Source organism: Cyprinus carpio, chromosome A17 (genome assembly GCF_018340385.1).
Source record: "Cyprinus carpio isolate SPL01 chromosome A17, ASM1834038v1, whole genome shotgun sequence".
NCBI classification, from domain to species: Eukaryota; Metazoa; Chordata; class Actinopteri; order Cypriniformes; family Cyprinidae; genus Cyprinus; species Cyprinus carpio.
Window position 1 is genome coordinate 15,338,907 of NC_056588.1, and position 23,882 is coordinate 15,362,788.

General features: G+C 34.8%; 1 protein-coding gene and 1 long non-coding RNA gene across 6 annotated transcripts; one reads left to right on the forward strand and one right to left on the reverse strand.

The window, feature by feature from the left end:
- Positions 1 to 5,362: 5,362 nt before the first annotated feature.
- On the forward strand, positions 5,363 to 23,355 carry LOC109064706 (protein eva-1 homolog A). Of its 5 annotated transcripts, none has more exons than XM_042774660.1 (4): positions 5,365 to 5,543; positions 18,821 to 18,864; positions 21,460 to 21,590; positions 22,985 to 23,355. In XM_042774660.1, the coding sequence occupies exons 3-4, from the start codon at positions 21,473 to 21,475 to the stop codon at positions 23,353 to 23,355; spliced, it is 489 nt and encodes a 162-aa protein (XP_042630594.1). In that variant the 5' UTR covers positions 5,365 to 5,543; positions 18,821 to 18,864; positions 21,460 to 21,472. The 5 variants fall into 5 exon arrangements, with proteins under 5 accessions (XP_042630596.1, XP_042630594.1, XP_018937290.1 ...); XM_019081745.2 differs by lacking the exon at positions 5,365 to 5,543 and adding an exon at positions 7,740 to 7,874; XM_042774662.1 differs by lacking the exon at positions 18,821 to 18,864 and having other exon boundaries at positions 5,363 to 5,543.
- Positions 7,873 to 23,082, reverse strand: LOC109064707. The gene is made up of 3 exons (XR_006162207.1): positions 22,968 to 23,082; positions 9,180 to 9,478; positions 7,873 to 8,475 (listed from the first exon to the last, which is right to left on the reverse strand). It is a non-coding gene; the product is annotated as an uncharacterized LOC109064707 (long non-coding RNA).
- Positions 23,356 to 23,882: the final 527 nt, after the last annotated feature.

Consider the following 23,882-nt stretch of genomic DNA (forward strand, 5'->3'; position numbering starts at 1 on the left):
GACACCTTAGCAACCTGATAGCAAAACACTGGCATTGATGCAATGAGATTTGCATGGGCAAGCATCAGGCATCCGGAAAATATACAAGTCTGGATATATTTTATTGGGCTTTTTATTTCTCAGTAGAGATTTAATAAATAGGTTCATTGTTTCGTTGTGGCTTTTCCTCCTATGCATGTTTCGTTTATGAGGATGACATCATTACCGCTAAACCAAACAATGGCATTTTAGCCCAGTGGAATTGCTCCACTCCAAAGATAAACTTGTTCATGCTGTGCAATATTTACCTTTATTTCATTTGACTGCTGAAGCGCAATCTTTATAACTGGTTGAAAAACTAGCAGGAAAGAGCTGCTAAATGGTGAATAAATTAAGTAAGGTTTGAAAGTCCTCACTGAAAACTGGGATTTAGAATGTCTTTTCAACCTGGAAATAAGTACAACAAAACCATGTACTCAGTATCAACATAAAATGCTCTTTGTAACATTTTTGAATAATACTGGATAACAGATCAACAGGAAGTGGAATTGGTGTGACAAAAGGTTATTCTATTCATCAAAGAATCCTGAAATGTATCACAGTTTTCACAAAAATATTAAGCAGCACAACTGTGATTTTAAATTTTTATAGTAAGAAATGTTTCTTGAACAGCAAATCAGTATATTAGAATGATTTCTGAAGGATCATGTGGCACACTGAAGACTGGAGTTATGATGCTGACCATTTAGCTTTGCCATCACAGGAATAAATTACATTTTAAAATACGTTTATATAGAATTAGATATTAAATATAATATTTCACAGTATAACTGTTATACTGTAGAGTTAATAAAATACATGCAGCATTGGTGAACATTAAGAGACTTCTTTCAAAAACATAAATCAGTAAGAAATGCATAAAGACAGGAAAGAAAACCGCTCATTAAGAAGGATCATTAAATCTAAAGTTTAAATCGGCCCTGTCTTGAACCTTCTTTCCCTCAAAGGTTTAGGTTTGCAGTTCAAAAGCTCTGATCCAGGATTTGCAATGGCATGAAGGTTAGATGCCAACTCTGGACTGTAATGTACACTTAGTGATCAAATGGCCTAAAAACCTCATGAAAAGTAGATCTGGAGCAAAGGCTAGGATTTGGCATCTATTCTCAAACTGAATTAGGTGTTCGTATTAGGATCCAAGTACTTATTTTCTACTAGAGAGGGTTTCATAAAACTACAATATTCTTTTCCTTTTGTCTTCCTTCCCTCAGGCAGAGGCATTTGATCCTTGTTGTGCCTCTCTTGATCCATTCATGTCTTTTTGGTTACACAAAATACCTACAGAGGTTATCCCAGGGGTAGAGTTTGATGGGGATTCAAATTTTCCGGTCTCGGTCAGAAGGGGGTGGTAATCCCTCCTAATGACTTAAACAGACACAGAGTTCAACTTCTGTGAAAACACAGGCTGAAAATTTTAATGGGAGTTGCTGAATACATATATTTTGCCTCATCCTGAACTTTTGCTTTCCTATCGGATTTCTCCATCTTATGAGTCACGAGGTAGAATTATATTATCAGCCCTGTTTCTACCGTTACATCATACACAGCGAGAGCCTTTTGTGTCAGTTCTGAAGATGACTCAGAAAGAATCCAAAGAGTGTGTATAAAAGTAAACAAGACATTTAAAGGGATAGTTCACTCAAAATGAAAACTGTGTCACCTTCAAGCTGCTCTAAACACATATGAGTTTCTTTCTTCCATTGAGCACAAAAGAATGTATTTTGAAGAATGTTGGTAACCAAAGAGTTGACGGTAACCATTGACATACATAATATTATTTTGTGTTCAACGGATGAAAGAAACTCAAACATGTTTGGAACAAATTAAGGGTGAGTTTGAATTTTTTTTTTTTTTTTTTTTTTTTTTGGGTGAACTATCCCTTTAAGAGTAAAATGAATTTAAACATATTTTAGTACATATATAAAATATTTATATTTTGCATTTTTATAAAAAACATTTCCTATGTTCTAAAGAGCCTTCTAAACCCTTCTTTGTTTTTAATATTTCACATTTTTAATGTTCTGTTTATTACCAGGTTTAAACTGAATCCCAGCTTTTCAATGTGACTCTTGAGCCCCACTGTACACTGAGGTAATATTTGTCTGTCCATATTTGTGTCATGCCAAAAGGATGTGATTAATTGTGTGACTCCTGGCGAGGCTGTTAGACACGAGAGAGCTAAGGGCACTCAGGTTTAATGCACTCTGACTGTACTGTCAACTCTATGCGAACACACATTATCTGAAGGCAACCAGAGCAGAACTCCAAATGTCAAGCACTGTTAAAGTAACTCCAGACATAACCACATCTAGTGCTGCTGCCATGCTCTGAATCCTAATGTTTGTTTATTTGATTGCTTTGATATATATATACATTTTTGTATAAAGTAAATGATCCTCTATCTATCTCTTATTTATATATTCACAGATTTAAATGCAACATCAAAGTGAACGTTTATTTATATTATGTGTTTAAATTTAATGCATACATACACATTTTAATCATTCATTGGTCTCAAGGGCAATATGTCTTTTTTTTTTTCTTGTGTATTTCTAAAAGTGAGAGTTTTAAAGATGTTCAGCTAATATAATATCAATAAGAAAAGCATCACCAAGACATTTCATGTGAAAGCAGACATAGCCAGCAGGAAAAGTAGGAAATAGTGCGTATAAATGCTTTGATGGACATTGTTCATTAATTCATTCTCAGGTCTATTAAATAATATTAGCAGATATTCAATGTTTGATTTTAATAATGTATTAGAAAATGATGAATTAACTAACACTGAGAAATGCTTGAAATATTTTCATTGTTAGTTCATGTTATGCAGTTATTGTAACTTAACAAATGGAACCTTATTGTAAAGTTTTACCTAATGATGGTAAAAGAAGAAGAATTGTATTTTCTATGTATTTTTTTTAATGTATTTATATTTTTGTTTCTTTCAGAAATCTAGAACATATAATTTAGCATATTAAATGGTTACAGAGTTCTATATTACACACAAAACATTTTTAAATGCTGTCACATTCCAAAGTTTTATTATGGGTGTTCCATTTCCTAGTACAGGAAAATTTCAGAAGAACAAACCATTAAAAAGAAGGGTTACGATCAGGCAAGAGGTGGGACTCGCGCAGAGGTGGAAAGAGTACAAAAATATTCTACTCAAGTAAAAGTACCATTACATTAATGAAATTTTACTTAAGTACAAGTAAAAGTACCAGTCTAAAAATCTACTCAAGTAAAAGTAAAAAGTAGCTCATTTAAAATTTACTCAGAGTAAAAATTACTTAGTTACATTTTAACAGTGGGAGGGAGTCAAAATTGGGACAGACCAAGGGTGTCGAACTCAGTTCCTGGAGGGCCATAGTCCTGCACAGTTTAGATATAACCCTAATTAAACACCTGATCCAGCTAATCTAATCATTTAGGCTTATTTGAAAACTACATGGTAGGTGTGTTGGAGCAGGGTTAGAACTAAACTCTGCAGGGCTACGGCCCTCCAGAAACTGAGTTTGACACCCCTGGGATAGGCATATACATCTCAAACTAGTTGTTTTTAATTAAAGGAATCAGGTTATTTAGAATAATAAGACATTTGGGCTGTTACCAGGCAAATCAGTATCAACAAACTCATCTTTTCAATGCAGACCAAATGTAGAAGCTTTATTGGAAGTGGCATTTAGATGTATTTACACACTGTTTAATGCAGGACAAGAATGCATTTAACCTGCAGTTACAAATGCATGAATAATGTTTTGATATATAAGACATAAAATGTTGAATACTCATTTGAAATTATAAGAAAATTATTTAAAAAAAAATCAAAATATACTTTGTTTGTGATGTTAAAATGGCCAGTAGGTGTCAGGAAGTCACTGTTAATAAGTGAGTCATTGCGATTGAACCGAATCATTCAGGAACGAAACACTGTCATGTTGCTCAGAGACGCAAAACTGTGCTATGGTGGCTGTGTTTGGAATTATTTTTTGTTGTAGAAATAGTGTGTGTAAGGGAGTTATTGTTTATAAGTGGGTAGTTTTTTTTTTAACTTGTTTTTTGAACTGTCAATATGCAAATATTATATATATATATATATATATATATGTATATATATATATGTAATCATGATGATTTTTGGAGGAAAAGATGGCATTCTTTGTGTGATTTTGAAGCACTATATGAAATGATATAAATATGTAAATTTTCTGCCCCTATATCTTTAATTTTGTGATCATTTTAAATGCATTTCAACAGACTGAATCACACAGTGAATGAACCCACTATAAATGCGCGCGCACATCATTAAAACAATTGTGATATTATCGCAGACGATATATATAGCACACTCCGCACCAGTCTTTTTGGCTAATTTGTGTAAAACCTCTTGCTAAAATGTCAAAGCTTCATTTTAACCACCAATGCAGCGATGCAATTATTTAGCTTACCTTATGCTTGCGAAGGGTTGACGTCTTGTCGAGATTTTATTAACTGCTAGTTTGGTCTTCCTAGGCAAGCACAGCTTGCACTGCTTAAAGCATAAATATGGCCAGGGCTTCACTTCATTTCCTTCGAGTTCAACTTCAGAATATGACGGGGTTTCGTTTTCAGCGGTGTCTGCACCACTAACGCCTGTTTTGTCCGTCTGCATCTCTCTTGTGATTTTAGCGCCAGTTTGCCCTTCTGCCCATTATTTACTGACGTAGTTTCCAGGGAGCGATTTTTTTTTTTACTCCGTAATTAATGTGTTTTAAAATGTAGCGAAGTACAATACTTCAAACAAAATATACTTAAGTAAAAGTAAAATTACAGATTTAAAAAAATTACTTTAAAAAGTAGAAGTACACAAAAAAGCTACTCAATTACAGTAACGCCAGTAAATGTAATTCGTTACTTTCCACCTCTGGACTCGCGTAAAGATTGAAGCAGCTTTCCAGCAGTGGAGAGAAATACAGGAGTGGGAAGGTCTGGAATCGGACGCCGATGTTGCTTTGTTTCTTCTTGATAGGTGAGTTACGTTGATTTTTACATTGAATTACCATAGTAACACACTATGCATTTTCTCTATGTAGTTAAGCTTAAAATGTCACTATTAAATTGAATTTTAATTATGAAATATGTTTGCGTCAAAATCTCTTTTTTTTCTGTGTGATGCATTAAAGAATAAAAATAATGCTATATAATGCTATAAACCACACACTTGGACTGAACACTGATGAATGTCCTTCTAATTGTGGATGTAATGTATTAATGTTTTAAATACAGTTTCACAATATGATTTTTTCAGTGTCAAATGCAGGCACACCCAATCAGCCCTGGTTTGTTGACTCTGGGCAGCAGGGCAGTAAAGGCCAGCACATGGGGCAGCTCAGTGACTGATGCTGAATTGTGCTGCTTCAGCAGACCCTTATGCCAGTTGTTTCAGCAGGAACACAACAGGAGGATGGGGTGTAGTTAAGGATGCAGTTTATGCTCCACTGGAAAGTTCATTTTGAATCGCAAAGCTGGTAAGTCATATTGTTTCAATGTTTTTACTGGTTTAGACCCTAAAGGCATATTTACATAGTTTAGTTGAATGCATTGTTTTTTTGTTTTTGTTTTTTTTGTATATATTTTCACTTTGCGTGCGTTGCCTAGTATGGTTTTAGATTTGATCTTTAGCCCGGCAAAGATTTCCTCATTATTTTTTCCCGGAGATGCTCCAGCGTTACGTAAAGCTTTTGAACAGTCACGCTAATCAAATCATCTCCATGAGTGAGTTTGGACTTCAGCAGCTCTGCAATCTGCTACATTATGTGCCTTCAGAATCTGTGGATCTCATCTGGCAGAGCACGGCTCTGTCTCTCTGCTTTTGTTCACTCACATGGTTTCATTTGCTGTTGGTGAACTATTAACATGCCCATTAAATGCTTAATTACCTTCTATGAGAAAAGAAGTTTTCTTAATCATGACGGACCCGTTAAGATTAACAGGTTAGTGGCAGTGTTTTTCAACCTGTTGGGAACTGAAAATAGAAGATGGTCAAGACAACAATGTACAGAGCTCATTGTTTTCCATTGTTTGTTTATAGCTGGTTGTCTCTACTTGAATCGCTTTATTACCAGCCATTAACTAGTCAGGTTATCAATAGACATCACATTTCACTTGTGATATGTCAACACTCGGTTACTCTTTGATCATGCGCTCTCATGCAATATGGAGAAAAACTATTGCAACTACAAGGTTCTTACGCTTTTCAGCATGTGAAACTTTGTTGTTTAGAATGTAAAAAGCATATTTTAAAGACTTTTTAGTCACTTTCCTTATCTCAGCATTGCTTCAGATCACGTTTCAGACAGTGCTCATAAGTGATTTTGCTTAATTTTAACCATATTCCCTTCTTGTCACATTCAATTGTACAAACCCACTTTGATCATTTCATCGATGGTGATGGTGGAGTTGTTAAAAGATCAGGCTGAGTGATCAAAAGCTCAGGTCTCAATCACAGACAGACAGCTAGTGGTTCCTATCAGATTAAATGAAGATGGTCTCATTGGGGGGGAGACAGGTCAAAGACTATCTAAGGCTTTTATGGTCTATAAAAGCAACAAACTCAGCTTAGTGACTGTGCTCAAAGGTCATGGGAATGCTCATTATTTATATGGACAAACTTTAATAAAAAAAATATATATAAACTTTTTTTTTTGTAAAATACTAGCCAAAAGCATTTGGAAATGTATGCAACATTTAAATAATAATAATAATAATAATAATAATAATATTGCATTTAATCAAAACATATCAAGTGGCATCTGCAAACAAATGATGCTAGACTTTTTCTCAGAACTACCTTTACTTTCTGAAGTTCACTAAGATGTCCTACAGGCAACCACAGATGCATTTTGTCACATTAACTATGAATATGATCCACTAACATTTAAAAAACATAAAGTGTCAGAATACTTAGAATTTTGAACAGTGTATCCATTGTTTTGTTATTAAAACCAAACAAACTTGCTTTAAAAGTGAGCTTGTGCTGTTTTTCTTTAAAATAAATGGCACTTTGAATGATATTTTGATATATTTTGCAAATAAATTCATACATTATTAATTGTAGCTTATATGAACTAATGTATTCAGTGGCAACTCTGTATTTTTCATAGCTGTTTGATGGTCATGCATTTTACGTAACTTTTTTTTTTTTTTTTTATGAATTTCACTCCTGTACACATGGACCCACATACATGTACAAAAATGCTTTTTTTCCAGAGAGTCTCGGGACAGAATTCCCGGCAAAAGTTAACAGGAAAAATTCCAAGTCCAGACTGAATGAAATTCCCATGTCATTTCGTGTTCTCTACTAGTCGTCCAACCATCCCCCTCCTTCTTTTCCAGACTCTCTCTCTCTCTCTCTCTAAATCTCACAGACCTGCCTATTTCCCTTTCTTTCATATTCACTGCTCTCCAGAGTTCCATTCTGACTCGTCTGTGTCTGTCAGTGTGGTGAATATTTCTGCCTCCTGCCTTCTCCGTGTCACATTCCAGCTTCCAGGGCGCAGCGTCCTCCTGACATGGGTTATAAAGAGAAGCACAGCTCCAGTATGCATCTGCACACGGCGTTATGATCGCCTTCCACTTCCAGTGACTTTTTTCTAACTGTTTTGAATAGGCAAACAGACTCTCTAGGACAATTTACCTTTCTATTTTCTTCCTTCCTTCTTTGAGTTTTTTGGACTTGTATGCAATCTCACTTACACAGACAGCTCACTCACAAACAGTGGAATACTCAAGCAAAACAGTCTTTTACGGCTTCAGCTCAGATGTGTGTGCTTGGACAGAGAAAGGACAGAATACATTGGGTGAGTTGGAGTGGAACTATATGTTGCTGTGCTGTTACTGTGATTTTGGATCATTAGTTATTAATTAAACTAAATGAAATGAGTTGCATTCATTAAATAAATAAGTATTAAAATGTCTAATTATATAATATGTAGTTTTAATACATTTATATTAAATATGTTAAACTATTATAATATATTATATTAAAGACTGCTTTATACGTGCTTTTCAAAAGTAGATGTCAATTGTGTATTGACTACAACTGTAATATGTATATCTGTAAGGTTCTCCTTAATATAATTCAATGCATGTAACTGCTTTCCTCCTGTCTGTGGCCATGTATACAGACATGATTTAGTGATTTTGGATGAAACTAAGTGCATCAGTCTCAGGTGGGGGCTTTTTGAGAGCACCATGTTGAAGTTGAAAGGGAACACCTTTGCTCTCTGTGTTAAATAAAAGCTGTTCAATGACTCTCCGGGGTTCTGGACTGTGTTTGAACAACAGCATGCTCACAGGACTTCCTTTAACACTTCACATTAGATTGATGTCTTTCCCTGCTCGGGAGGGCCAAACAGGGTCAACATCATCCCTCAAGCACAACCAGACACCCACTGAGGACTGAAACAAAACCTAAATGTTGATTATGGCTGTTTGTAGACACTTTGTAGAATTACTTAAGTAATTAAAGCGAGTTTAGGGTATTTTTTGTGGGGTTTTGATTAACATTTTACAATAAAGATCAGCTCAGTACCTTTAGTTATTGCATAAGGTATCATGCATTAACAATAAACATCACTTATTAATCAAAGCTAATGTACAAATATAATACTGTTAATTGTTAATTCATGATTGTTCAAAATACATTAGTCAATGCTAATTTATACAACTTGAAATGTTAAAAATGTATTAGTATATGCAAAAAATAATGTTAAAATAGATTAAACTGTTAGTTTTACTCTAGTAAAAGTAATTTAATAGTAAAATTCTAAGTTAACATGCTGATTATTATTGTAAAGCGTTGATGGTTTTTATTAGTAGTTAGACAGAAATTGCTAAACTTGTAAGCACACACAATTGCATGCCCAGATACCTCAATCAGGATGTTTAGCATTATATTCTTATCTAATGGCAATACAAACAGGAGCTTCTCTGTGCTGGTCACCGGAGTCTGTGGAGAGGAAGTCATTCCTTCCTCAAATACACAAAGACTTTAATGTCTAAACCATAATTGAACTATTAGGTAATGGCTACCTAGCCGATTGTTGGAGTGTGATGTCCTTGTGGCCACAGACCTCATGACTAGAAACAATACACTGACTCACCTTTAGAGTCTGCCTGCTGTCGCCTGCTCTGATTCTCGAGGGTCTCTTAATAGAAGGACCAGATGTTGGCAGGACTTCCTGCCACTCTAGTGGTCTCAGACAGCTGCTTTGTGTCAGCTCCTGTCTCCTAGAGCAGTAACCGTGGGGCCAGTGGGCCTGAACACACACTGGGTGGCATTGTTCAGTGAAACAGCCTGGACGCAAAGGATTCAAACAGGTCTGAGTTGAAATAAGTATAGTGGCCAGTGACTTCCAACTGAATGGTCATGTTGTTCCAGACCTGTATGACTTTCGTTCACCTGTGGAAACACAAAAGGAGCGATTTAGAAGAATGTTCTAGCTGCTCTTTTCTATACGTTGAAAGCATACAGTAACTAGGGCCAGTCAAGATCCATAAAGGACAAAAAGCATTTCCATATACTTGAAAAGCAGTCACGATGAATAACATTTTATCATCAGCACATTTTTAACTATTTCCTGAAATCTTTTAAGGAGTCTGTTGTTGTTCATTACACTCCCTAGTTCATGTTTTTTTTCAGTTGTTACTTGATTTCATCTTTTCCCTGTTGGTTTGGCTGGTTGAAGTCACTATGCACTGTTATAATGTAATTCAACAAAGTGGAAATTAGCCTTCTGTCAGTATGAATCTCTGACAGGGAGCATGTGGTATTTTATGAGCCCCTGTGCGATTAAATTCAAGGTTTTGCCTGTTTGTATGAGATATGTGTTTTGTGCCGCACTATGGCCGGCCTATCACACACATTCATGATTCAGCATACAGCTGCTCTGCAGTTAAGCAATTAAAAAGAAAACAAGAACAAGTGGCTACGGTTAAAAAGAAAAACGCAAGGAACAAACTAAAACAATGGGCCTTTGTGTTGTCTGTTTTAAGGTTTACATAATTTTTTAAAAAGATTGACTCAATGATTAAATTTTTACAATTTTCATTTTATGTTTTTTGTTCTGACAATAAAAAAAGGATGTTCACACAGAATGGTTTTTGCATTCCACTGCACTACCTTCCATTGTTTTACTATTCAAACATGGACTAGATGTGGGTTGGACACATAAACTTTTTTTTTTTTTTTTTTTTTTAAAGCATCTCCAGACCAGACCAGTCCCATTCCACTGCCCTGTGTCTTGCAAATTTAAACACAAATGCGCATTCTGTGTGAAATTAAAACTGAAGAATGTATTGGCCAGAGGTGCACCATTCCTACTGGACCACAAAACAGCTACACTGGACCCATCAAAGCGAATATTTGAATGTGTTTTTGGAATCAGAGCAAATGCAGGAATTACCTCAAAAATAGAATAAGACGTCTATTTACGGGTGACAACTCGACACATTGTGGCGCGTCACATCTAGACTTCAGACAACTTCACTGATTGTAATGGGTTTTATTTGCTTTTGATGGGACACACGGTGTGCATCTGGTGTGAAGTCAGTAGGCTATATAACTATAGCTATTTGATAGCTTCAGACCTCATTAAGTGTAGTAGTTAAAATAGTTCAAAACTTCACATAATTGTGTTTTCTGTGCAAGAAAGAAATTCATATGGGTTTGGAAGACATACATGTGAGTAAATAAAAGAATTTAAATTTTATAGACTAACCCATGCCTTTCATGAGCTTGTGTGGTGAACAAGTTGGGCATAATAAGACTCAAAATGCTTTTAATAGTTCTTTGGCAGCAAGGAAGTCTAATCTGCATTAGAAACTGATCGTAGTTTCTGTTCAAACCTTATCTTGCAATCATATGGTAATACTTAGCATCTTTCCACACAGACAGTTTCTTTGTGACGTGAACTATACTGCAGATCGGTTAATGTCTGATGTTAACAGAGCTGACTCTTTGACCTATAATTATGGAGAAGCTAATTGTTTAATTCTAAGCCAGGTGTACGTCGCCTCCAGCGGATCAGCTGCACAGGCAACAGTTCAGCTGTTCACTACTAACCACCGCTACTACATAATGGGTTCCTTTTCTTTCAGACCTGAGATTCATTTACACGCAGTGTAGCAGGTGACTTCGTAATTTGCTGGGGTTCTCTTAAAGGTTAACCAATACTTTTTGGGAAGCAACTAACACAAATGTGTAATGCATGATACTTTCTAAAATGGAAATAAAATTGCAAATGAAATAAATGATCAAGTGTTCTTCATAATCGTCAAATAGGCCTCTCAGGTACCTGATTAAAGATGATACTGTGTACCATGTGCGCTACGATGGCAAGAGGACTGGCTGAATGCTTGTTTGTTTATGCTGTGGGGTCTGGTCTGAATGTGTGTGCATGCGCTTCTATGTGTGTTCATGTAATCTGTCAGTAAGAGCGTAATCTAGCCTCCGGCTTGTTTACATGGTGAAGCTAGGCCTGACTTTTGTGAAGGACAGTGGAATGGCATGAACCTTACAAGGTATACATTATTACTTTAGTACAGAGCCCTGCACATGACACTAAGCAAACATATATTTATCATAGCCACTAATTAAGAATTCATCCACGATTTATTAATTTGTTCCCTCTTTTAAGTAAACCATAGCCACGTTGTATTAATTCATTCCCTCATTTTGATTTTATTAAAAATGAGGGAATGAGTTAGGGTTAGGGTTAGCCACCTTAGCCATGATTTACTAAAACAAGAGAACAACATGGCCACGATTTAATAAAGCGAGGGAACGAATGAATAAATTGTAGGACAAATTCTTAATTCATGGCCACGATTTAATAAAACTATTTGAATTAATTAGTAAAACATGGCCATGATTTACTAAAACAAGGGTGTGAATTAGTAAATGTGGCCACGATTTAATAAAGCGAGGGAACAATTTAGAACAACTTGGATGCAATATACTAAAATGATGGAAACAAATTAGTATAATGTTGCCACGATTTAATAAAATGAAACTAATCACTAAAATGTGGTGATGAAGTGATTGTATAACGAAGAAAAGAAAATGAGAAATTAGAAAAATGAGAGAACAAATTTTTAATCCGTGGTGATTATTTAACTAAAATAAGAAAATTAATTAAGTCATGGGAATGAATCATTAATTCGAGGCCACATTATATATTTTTTTCTCCTACATCATGTGTGGGGCTCCATACTTTAGTGTGAGTATTTTTTATTTTATTTTTTTTTTTTTTAAGTTAAGCTTCACTATTTCTGTTTTAAAGTTTTGGGGTTTTTTTGTTGTTGTTTTTTTTCACATTTAGGACAATATGGCTCAATAGCCTCTGGTTATAAGTTTCTGCTTGAACTACTGCTGTACTTATTTTATGCCCATATGGAGGTTGTGCATTTCAAGAATAATTAGCCATAGCCCCAAATTTAAAGAAACGTTCAATTGAGAATAGGATTCAACTGGGAATGCTGTGCCAGTCACTTACAGCCAAGGTACACAGAGCCATACAAACACAGAACACACACATTGACATCTCTTGGGGCCAGTTTGAACATAGTTCTCCACTAAAGTACTCCAAAAAGAGGTGATTCTACTAAAAAAAATCACTTAAGTCAAAAGCTTTGTTCTGTTTCCAGGAAGCCAGCCCTAAATGAACTCATTTTTTTCTTGCTGTTACAGCAAAAACCAGCAGAATGTTAAACATGGCTCTCCTAAGCACCCACTTTTCTCTCATAGTGGTTATGGGTCAAAGTAACTGGTGCTAAATCAGTACAAAAGGGCAATATCCTTCAACAGCCCTCTGTTTTTCAAACTAAATCTTTCATCTTGACAATAAACAGTTAAACATGGTGTTATAAAAACTTCTGAAAAGAAAATGGCTATAGTGACGTTAAATAATAGTAACATTCTGTCTGTCTCTCTTCTTTTCTAGGCAGCTGAGGTATGGAAAAGCTGTAGTTTCCCATCTGTGTGGGCTTAAGTACATTCAGGTCCTCCAGCTCCACTGTTCTGCTTCACTGAGCTAACAGAGGCTGAGTTGGAGAGAGCTAAGACTGGCCCTGCATTCTGAAACCTAATATTAGAGAAGAAAACAGTGGGACAGGAAAAAAAAAAAAACACCAGGTAGAGAGGAAGTGTAGCATTAAGGCTGGCAAATGAATCTGCCCAAAGTCATGTTTTGTGATTATAATGAGGGTGAAGCGGTGTGGCACAGGCAAATGAGAGTGAAATAAATCATGGCCGAATTTAGGATCTCAGGCCCTAACATGAAATACTCAGTGATACAGATTTAATTCTGTGTTGGGTTCTGGTATTTTTCAGCTAAGTTTTTCAAGATCCTATAAAATTGAAATTGGACATTTGTTACAGTACGTGGATTTTTGCTTTGGATGTGCTAGTGTACTTCTGAAAGTTGACAAATGCTTTTATATATAAAATTTACAATATTTCTTTCAGTAAAAGAACCAAAATACTAATCAAGTGCTCTTTAGAATGACAAGGTCAAGCCAATAAATCTTAAAATATCACAGGAAATGTATTTATTTTTATTTATTTATAAAATATGATTACTTAAAACTTAACTTAAAACGTAAGCTATTATTTTGATTTTTTACAATTAATAAATCTAGTAACTTATGGAGCTTACCAATTTATATAAATATAAAGAGAACAATATAGAATATTTAATATGAAATATGATTTAATAAAAAACATGAAATTGTGTTATTTTAATATTAATGTTGTAACAGATTGGAAATACATATTTACATTAAATAAATTATACCCAATATATATTCAAATATGCACACACACACACACACACACACACACGTTTATGTGAGACTGAAATTCACGAGATTGAAAATCAGTCTTTTTCCTGTTAAAAACTGAACACATTTAATAAAAATCATAATAGAACTGAACTTGTTTATCCTTGGTTTAGCAGATAAAGACCATACAGTTTAGTTACTGAAAAATGTTACAAGCTTCTCATTCTGTTCTTTTTAAATGATGGTGTTTTTGTGAATGTGCACTTCATTTTAGTCTATAAACCCTGCATGCTCATAGTAGATTAAGTGAAGTGAATTATTAGGCAGAGTCAAATATGTGTGTGGAATTATGTGATCAGACATAGACATTTTGGGCATTCATATACACCGTCTCTCCTAATCTTCCTTTATGAGGTGTGAGAAGATTTTGTGGTTTGTGGTCTAGACCAACTCTAAATGAGATAAAAATTGAATGATACAAAAACAGTCATTAGTGGTGGGAATTCAGTTTGCTTTACATCTGATCAAATGCTCACCCACTCATTCTACTGTGTTTATACTTGAGGGGTTTGATTTATGTAACAAAGACATGACTAGTTGAGGGGTCCTTTGTTTTACATTCTCTTTGAACAGAGCTTCATTTTGTCATTACCTCTGATCAGAAACAGCTGTGTGTTGTCCTCTATTTTTTAACATTTCCTCTAAAAATAGAAATCTGAAACTCTCCAAGTAATCTTTTTTTGTTTTCATTTTTGTGAGCACTAGTTTAATCTCTCTCTACTATGAAAACAATGTTGAAGTCTGAGTAATTCCCTCTGCCCTTTCATTTCTCCACTGGATCTCATTAGTTCATAATAAACAGACCCAGTGAGAGAACATATTTTATAAGGCCACTTCATAAGGACAATAAGAGGCTCCTTCTGATATTTTTATGGATTTAATGGTCCTGTAGTTTGTATACCAATCCTCTGACAAAAAGTTTATGTAATGTTTTTTTTTTCCACAAGATGTGGTCTGTTTCTGTTTATTCGGACGCTTGGAAGAAATGTTTGAAAGGAAACTCTCTTAGGAAGTAAATTTTTTAGCAGTCAACATTCATTATGTAGATAAGCAGGGGGCTGTTTCATAAAAGACGCTAAGAAAAGCGGGGATTAAAGTCCAAAACCTGACTTGAAATAACCTAACAAATCATTCTGGACTAAAGCGGTTTCATAAATGAAAATTTAAGTTCATGCAATCTCACTAATTCGATCCAGGTTCAATGAGTCCAGATAATTTGATGTCCACGCTTATTCTTATTAAGCAGCCCTTAATGTCGATCATGGATCAAATCGATCCACCATGACAAACAGCGAATATCTGTGCCATTTAATGCATTTGAGACATTATGTTTTCCTCTGTGCATAACTGACACATCACAGGTATATTTTTCATCTGTAAATGTTAGAAAGTCATGCAAATATATCCATTTTGCAGTCAGGAGTGGGTGAGGCTTACGTGATTGAACGAGCGCTGCTGCGCGCTAAGCAGATGCCACACAATAGAATAAAAGCGCAATAATTCTGAATAAAGTATGCATTCTGCTAAAATATTTGTTTCTGGACATTAAATGTGACACAGAATTTTTATGCTAAATTTAAGTGTATTTGTATGATAGCAATAAATGTAAATTAAATGTAAGCAAGCTTATACATCCATAATTGCAAGCTCAAATGAGTTAATGTGTATTCCTCTTATCATATAAAATATATTGTTTTATATGATTATTTTCATTTTAATTTAGTGATTTTAACTTTTAATTTATTGTTTTTAATGCTTTAAAGTGTAATTTTATATGGTAATGTTCTACTAATTACCATAAAGTACAGCTGTCATAAAATCAGAGAGAAAGGCTGCATGGCTAGAAACTGTATTTGCATGTAGCAGCATGTTAAAATGTTTTCAAATATCTTAATACAAAGTCATTAAACCTTGGGCACAATACATTAAATACAGTCGGTTGTAGCCTATATTTTAAATTACTTGATTTATTTAAGTTGCATTTTCTGTATATTTTTATTTTTGGACTGATAACGTCAAATAATTGTATGTGAGCGAGTCAGCACCATAATATCAATGCGTTCCTATTGGTCAGTGTTAGAGGAGCTCAGCTTAGCCTGACAGTTAGCCTGCCCCAGACCAGGTTAGTTTCCCTGCATAAGTTGCCAGAGTGACTGAGCTTGAGCTATGGTAATTTTGCTTTATGAAACAAAATCAAGTGAAAATAAGTCAGACTAACTGAAATAAGCCTGGCTTATTTGGTAAACTTGTTTTATGAAACAGCCCCCAGTTTATTTAACCGATCCTTATAGTAATGTTTAGTACAGTATTTTGAAAAAAAGTGTTAATTAATGAAAGAAAACATTCTTAAAAATATTTTTTTCCCTTAGAAGGAAAAAGGTGAGTAAATGATACCAGAATTTTCATTTTTGGGTGAACTATTTATTTAAGAGCAAAGGAACTGAAAAACACTTGCAAAATGCACCTGTTCTCCACTCCACCTGTTTGTTCTTGAGGAACTGACACGGATGACACAGGAAAATGCCTGGCCAGCTAAAAGTGACCTGCTTGGTTAACAATGCTGTGCAGCAGGCTGGTTGGCCTGCTTGTGGGAGGTCTAGTTGACATCAATTCATTTTAACCCTGGCTGGGAATACTAATGACAGCAGTTGTGCACCCATTATTGTCTCAACTTAAATATCATGTTATAGTTGAGAAACAGGTGTTTGGATTCCTGTTAAAATTATTAGAGCCTGGAAAAGTCAAATTAAAGTTTGTTCTCTGTGACTATGCAGCTGAAACGGGAGAACAGCCGCACTGCTTAACTTATTCAGTGAGGAACAACATAATTTTAGAGTTACTCGTTTGCACGACATCTATTTGTGAAGTCAAATGAAAGAGTATTGGCTCATGCAAGCTTTGAAGCTCAGGTTTGGGCTGAGTTTGGCTTGGTGTCTGATTAAAGTCAGGCTCCGTTGGTCAAGGGCCTGAAATACAGGGTTGAAAACAGGCTGGTGGCTTCAATAAAGCCATGGCAAAAACGAGCTGCCGCTTTCCTCTCTTGATGTCGGCACATAACGATGGTTCCATCTGGAGGACAATGGTGAAAATTCTCTCCATGTATTTGAATGGACAAATCTAGGAAAATGTAGTAGTCTAATTCATTCAAGAATATAGGCCCGGTGACTAAGCTTCATAAAAATGCTTTCTGATGAATGTATTTAGGCATTAAAATAGTTAACGAGGAGACCTGGATTCAGAGTTTTCTTGATAGAATTTTCAATTGCTTTCAAATGTTTACACTGAATTTCAGTAATACCTAATTCAATATAATAATATTTAAAGTATTAAAAATTTGCAAAAAAAAAAAAAGATGCACTCACCCTCAGGCCATCCAAGATGTAGATGATTTATCTTCTTCATCAGAACAGATCTGGAGAAATGTAGCATTACATCACTTGGTCACCAATGGATGGGTGCCGCCAGAAGGAGAGTCCAAACAACTGATAAAAACATCACAATAATCCACAGGTAATCCACACAACTACAGTCCATTATATAATGTCTTGTGAAGTGAAAAGCAAGACATTTTTATCTTCAAACTGTTACTACTGGCTAATATAGAAGCCATCTATCCATAATATTATTTTCTCGTTGTCTCGTCTGAAACAGGAGAGAAATATGCACAAACACTGTTTACACCTAAAAACGGTCCAAAACAGCTCACAAATATGTTGGTGGATTTTGATGTGAGAGCACAACAGGTAATAGATGCTTGAGGAAGCATTATTATAGATTATGGACTGGTATTTTGACCAGAAGTGATGGATTGAAGTTAAAATGCCTTGATGGATTTGTTTCTTACAAACACGCAGCTTTTCACTTCATAAGACATTAAATTCATGGACTGGAGTCATGTGGATTACTGTGATGCTTTTGATCAGATGTCTAGACTCTCATTCTCTCATTAACTGCAGGATCTATTAGTGAGCGAATGATGTAATGCTAAATTTCTCTTGCTTTTCTTTTATCTATCATTAAGTTGAAGATTTTTATAAAACGTTACGCCATGTAAACTTTAAAAAACAGAATTCATTTAATTAAGCTGACATAATCATCATTTAGCTTTTAAGATTAAATGACAGGCCTCTCTTAACCTTGTATTGAAAATGGAAGATGTTACGCAATTTAGATCTATTTTAATATAGACACCGGATACGACCCATGGGATTTCTATGAGGAAAGAAGGACTTGTCCTGGGAAAAGTCCAGTGTAGTTTCCAAAAACATGAAAAGATATAAACCACAAGAACAACAATTTAGTCATACTGTTTTCCAACCATAAAAATAGGCTGAAGTACAGACAGGACAACAACAGGTAATGATTTTTAAACTGGTATGTGTAAAATTAGAAAGGAATGCTCACTAACTAGTCGTCTCTCAGTATAGTGCTCTCTCATCACATCATGATATGCACTGTGACCAAGTTTCAGCAGAAATGTGTGTTTTTTTCGCACTGTGGCTTTCAAACAGTCAGATAATTAGCCTGTCACAGGCGAACACCAAACTTAAGCACATTGTTTTTTTGTTTTCTGTCTAGTTAGGGAGGGTTTTGGTCCTGACTAATCACTGTGGTTGGATGGAGGAGTGTGTGTACCGGAAAAGGACTCATAGTGATAGTGTGTGATGTATGATCTCTGACACACACAAACACAGGAACACAGTTTGGGAAAGAGAGTTTTTCCACTGAAGGTCTTATCGTAATGCTGAGGGGGCTGCTCTGTTATACAGATCATTATGACTCATACAGTAGCCCTTCATTTTTTTTCTTTTGCTTTGTCCATCAGCTCTGAAGAGCCAAAGGGAGGATGCTGAAGTTTCTTTCTCATTTTGACTTACGTTCTTTTGTTCTTATTTCTCTGCAGTGTGAGATCGCATAGATGAACCACTATGTGTCAACACACTCCAGGTAAGATTAAATTTATAGTGCTATTCTATGTTAATCAGGGAAAATGAATCACAAACTGTGGTCACAAATCTAAAACATTATCAGTAGATAGAGCGCTATTCTACACTGCTCAAAACTCGTGTTTGAATCATCAGTGTCAAATCCTTTACACATGTAAACATACTTACAGACTGTGAGTCAGAACAGCCAGCATTGTAGTCTTCTCTCTCAGGATCAGGAAACCGTCCTCCATAAAATGTGCTGCACACATCTGAATATTTGGGTTGGACTGTTCTGGAACAGTGTTGTAAATGCATATTAACCACTGATTTCTAGTTGTTCCTTTTTTGGAAGGCCAAACAAAGTATTTTCACTTTCACAACGAAACAGCGTCTTCACAAATTGACTTCGGTTGCAACAGAGAGAATCAAAGTTATGCCTTCTTTGTTTTGATTTATTTTTGTGTGTTGTTTTGGGTGTTTTTATGCACAGTGTTATAGAGATTTGGGGTAGTGTTGGTGGGGGGTGTTTTAGGGGGGTGTTTTAGAGTCTTAACTTTTATAAAGAATATCTGTTTGGGTTTGAAACTCTAGTCTTTGCAACTTTAGGGATCTTATCTATTCAATAACAGCTTGTAACACTCCAAAGAGAAAGGAAAACTTGTAAAGCATCATATGACCCCTTTAATATTAGGACAAAATTCATGTTGCTGACATTTTTGTGAGACAGTTCAAGCATCACAGATCGTAGCACTTTGTAAAAGGTTATGAGATTGTTTTGCACTGGGGCTTCACAGAGTGTTTAGAGTATTTACACTTGAAAAACTGTTTAAACATCAAATTATGGTGCAGAGCTTGGGAGAGATTCATAATTATAAGATAGTAATGATGAGGATAAATGTAGAACTTTGTAAGATTGCACAGAACAGACCCAGTTAAATGAGCTTAGGAGTGCTGGGTAACAGATACTTTCCACATATATGGTACAAAACAGGGCTTTAAAAAGTAGATTTAAACAGAATTTTACAAAGACTATTTAATTTTCTATTAAAGTTAGCAATTTTTGCAACATTACATTAACAAATATTTGTGTTATAAAAATGTATTAATAAATAGACAAAATTAAGAAAATGAATATATATGGATTTATAAAGTCTGGGGTCAAGATTATTGACTTTAAAGAAATTATACTTCTGCTTTACCTCAGCAAGGATGCATTAAATCGATCCACTGTGATACTAAAGGCATTTATAATGTTAATACTTTATTTTTTTAAAATACATTTTTATTTAAAAAATTTCAAGTTTTTTGAACTATAAAAAATATAAAAAATATATTAATTAAATTAAGCAGTACAACTGTTTTCAACACATAATAATAAGAAATGGAGGATAATGTGACACTGAAATATAAATTAATGTCTAACTTTTAAACTATAATAATGTTTCAAAATTTCTGATCAATGATATACGTAAATGATTTTGATCAAATAAATGCAGCATTTGTGAATAGACTCCTTTTAAAACATAAAAAAAAACTCTTAACAACCCCAAACCTCTGAACAGTGTATTATAAAATTATGAAACTTAATATATTATAAAGAAAACAGAATGAGAATTTATTCATGATGGGTTGATATAGTTTGGGTTATTAAAATAAGTTAAGTTGAAGTTCACCAGGTTATTATTCAGTTCACAAAATGATGACACTGTTGTATGAATGTAATGGTTTAATACAGATACAGTCAAGAAGGTTAAGACCTCTGAGGTGTGAGAGGAGGCAAAATTAATTTTAAGGATACAGACATTTGAGGGTTTTAAATTTACCATGGTGTACCTATATTTGTGGGAAGTGCCACCAGTCTGATTCCTCATTTACGCTGAAAGAGCAGCCTGTCTTCCTTTAAGTGAGGCAGACCGAGACTCTACATTCCATTACACCCACGTGAATGACTGGCCCCGAGTGCTGTCTACCTTCAGCCCAGACTACTGCTGAAAACATCTGACAACTCAAGCTTTCTGTCCAACCATCCTGCCTCACTGATTCTCTGTTGTTTGTGTTCAGCCACCTTTGTTTCGTTACGTTTTATTTCTTCTTCTTGGGATAAAAGACAAAAACCAGCCAATGTTCTGGCAATATTTTACTGGTAAAAACTTCCCGATGCCTAGAAGTGGTTTATTAAATGTCAGGATTAGGATGCCATTCTATAATAAATTCTTTATGAAAGCATATAATTTCTATTAGGATTGTCTCAATTGTAATCGTCAATCGTCTTGTCAGTGAATAATAATGTACATGTTGGATGTCTTTTTTTCTGTTCTTGTGTGACAGTTTGATGAGGAGGAATTAAACTTTAGGTTGTTACAATGTCTGCTTGCACAGTAAAATATAGCATTATTCTGCTGTTCGGAAATTTCCAGCCTGTCTGTAAAAATAGTTTTGTACATAGTTATGGTACAGCCTAAATCTAGGAAGAAACCCCAATATAATTACACTCTTTAAAACAACATTATAATAAGCTATGGTTCGGCGCTTTCCTTTATAGGGATTTTAAAATATGAAGGTGGGTTCTGACTGGTTTTAACTTGCGGTCTCATCATCTTTCACTTTCTTTCAGTTACACACAATAAATGATCCAGAGAGCGTCTGTGGATGAAATGGTCACAGCTTTCCTCAATGAAAGGCAAGCCACTACTGAGGAGATGGCTTTAGTAAGCAATGCACTGGCTGCTTACTCCTTCATAGCAGGTAAAAAAAGCTTTGGTACACTACTACTACACTAACAGCCCCAAAACTACACCCTTTACTAAAGCTGGACAATTAATTGAATTTTATTTTCAATTATAATTTTGTCTTCCAAAAGTTACGTACAAAACATAATCTTGTGAATTATCGTAAGATTACTGTGCCACATTCCTTTTTGCTATGATGTTCCCGTTTTGTATTGTGTTTTGCATCCACTCCATTTTTTTCCTTTATATTGGCACACATTTTTTTCCTTCCTTGCTTATATTGCAAAAAAAATATATTTTTAGGTACATTTTATAGATTTTTTATTATATTTACATAATATGTACATGACATCAACTGTTAAGAAGGAAAAATAAGTTCAATTACTGTCTGAAATCAATGTCAGTGAGTAATGGTGTTAAATAATAGATGATCTCAATATTGAGCAAAATAATCATCATTTTTAGCCAGTATCGAGCAGCTTTACTCTACACATTTTCCCCCTCCTTGCTTTATATGGCAAAAAAATATTTTTAGATATTTTTATATAAAGTTTGTTTTTATATATAATATAATCCTTATAAATTTATATATGTATATATATATATATATATATATATATATATATATATATATATATATATATTCTCATTTATTTAGTAGTTTTTACTGAAAACAACAAATCATCAATTCAATATATACAATTATAAAAAAATAAGTTACATCAAAGACTAAGCAACAAACTTTTGATGTAATGTATATTAATTTATTACTTTTTAATATATATATATATATATATATATATATATATATATATATATATATAAACTTAATTTCTCACTGTTAAGAAGGAAAAAAAGTTCAATGTCTGAAATCAGTGTCAGTGAGTAATGGTGTTAAATAATCATAATTCCAATATTAATCTTTTTTTTGCCAGACACGAGCAGCCTTACTGTACATGCTTCTACACTTTGGTAAAACTTTGTGTGGCACCATGACTTTAATTTTCTATTTTTAAAATGCTATTCTATTTCAACAAAATGATTTATACAGTTTATTTCATTATCAAAAATGTCTTATCTTTAAGAAATCATAATAAAAGATTATGCATAATTATTTCAAAGAATTTCATCCTTTTAATTTCCTGTATTATCAGGATACTGTAAATATACCACTCTGAAAGCTTCATATAGATAGATAGATAGATAGATAGATAGATAGATAGATAGATAGATATGTGTGCGTGTGTGTACACACACATATTCTTCATTTAGAAATCAAAAACATTAGGTTACTATAGAACAGGTGTATACAATCATTAGGAAACAAATGATTACAAAACAGACCTACATCATCACACAATGTAAGAGCGGCCCAGTGCAAAATGTTACTGACCTGAACTGTTTCTGCAGATCAGCCGGAACGGGCGGCACTGTATTTTGTGTGTGGAGTGTGTTTGGGACTGGTTCTCACGCTCATCGCGTTAGTGGTGCAGATCTCCTGTCGAACCGACTGCAAAACGCAACAAGCGTCCAAGAAAACAGGAAAGACTTTGGAGAGCACCAGTGACACGAGCGACAGCGATTCGGAGTGGGACAATACCTCCGACCTGTCTGCACGGCGCCACCGGCGCTTCGAACGGACGCTCGGTAACGTGTTTACCTCCGCAGAAGAGCTGGAGCGCGCGCAGAGACTGGAGGAACGCGAGCGGATTATACGGGAGATCTGGATGAACGGTCAGCCGGACATACCGGGCACGCGCAGCCTGAACCGCTACTATTGATGTCTCTGAAGCAACGAGACGGAAATATTCATCTATACAATTTTGGGATACAGTAAGGGACTGAAATATGCGAAAAGCAAACACTTACAAAAAGTTTCGGAACATCTTCTGGTGGCATTCGCACTACTAGTCAAGAATTTGTGTTTTTTTTATAGGTGCACTCGGTATATTTTTTGTTTATGTTGATAGTCGTGTTATACTTATACTAACACATATAGGCTACTGACACCTGGTGGCGTGGAGGAAAACGAAACGTTCTCTCTCTGTGGGTTTATTGGCGGATCGCATCCAACTGAAAAAGCACCGTTTTTGGTTAGGGGTATTTTTGTTAGGTTTTGATTTTGAGATTTTTGCCATTGATATTTAATGATTTAGTATTTAGTATTTATTTTCTGATGACACTGTAGAAATGCGATTTTACTCACGAGTGAGTAAGCAACTTTAACAAATATACACTCTGTTTTGCTCAATGTAAAATAAATCAGTGGTGATTAAGTTGCTGATTTGACTTAACAACTGTTGACTTC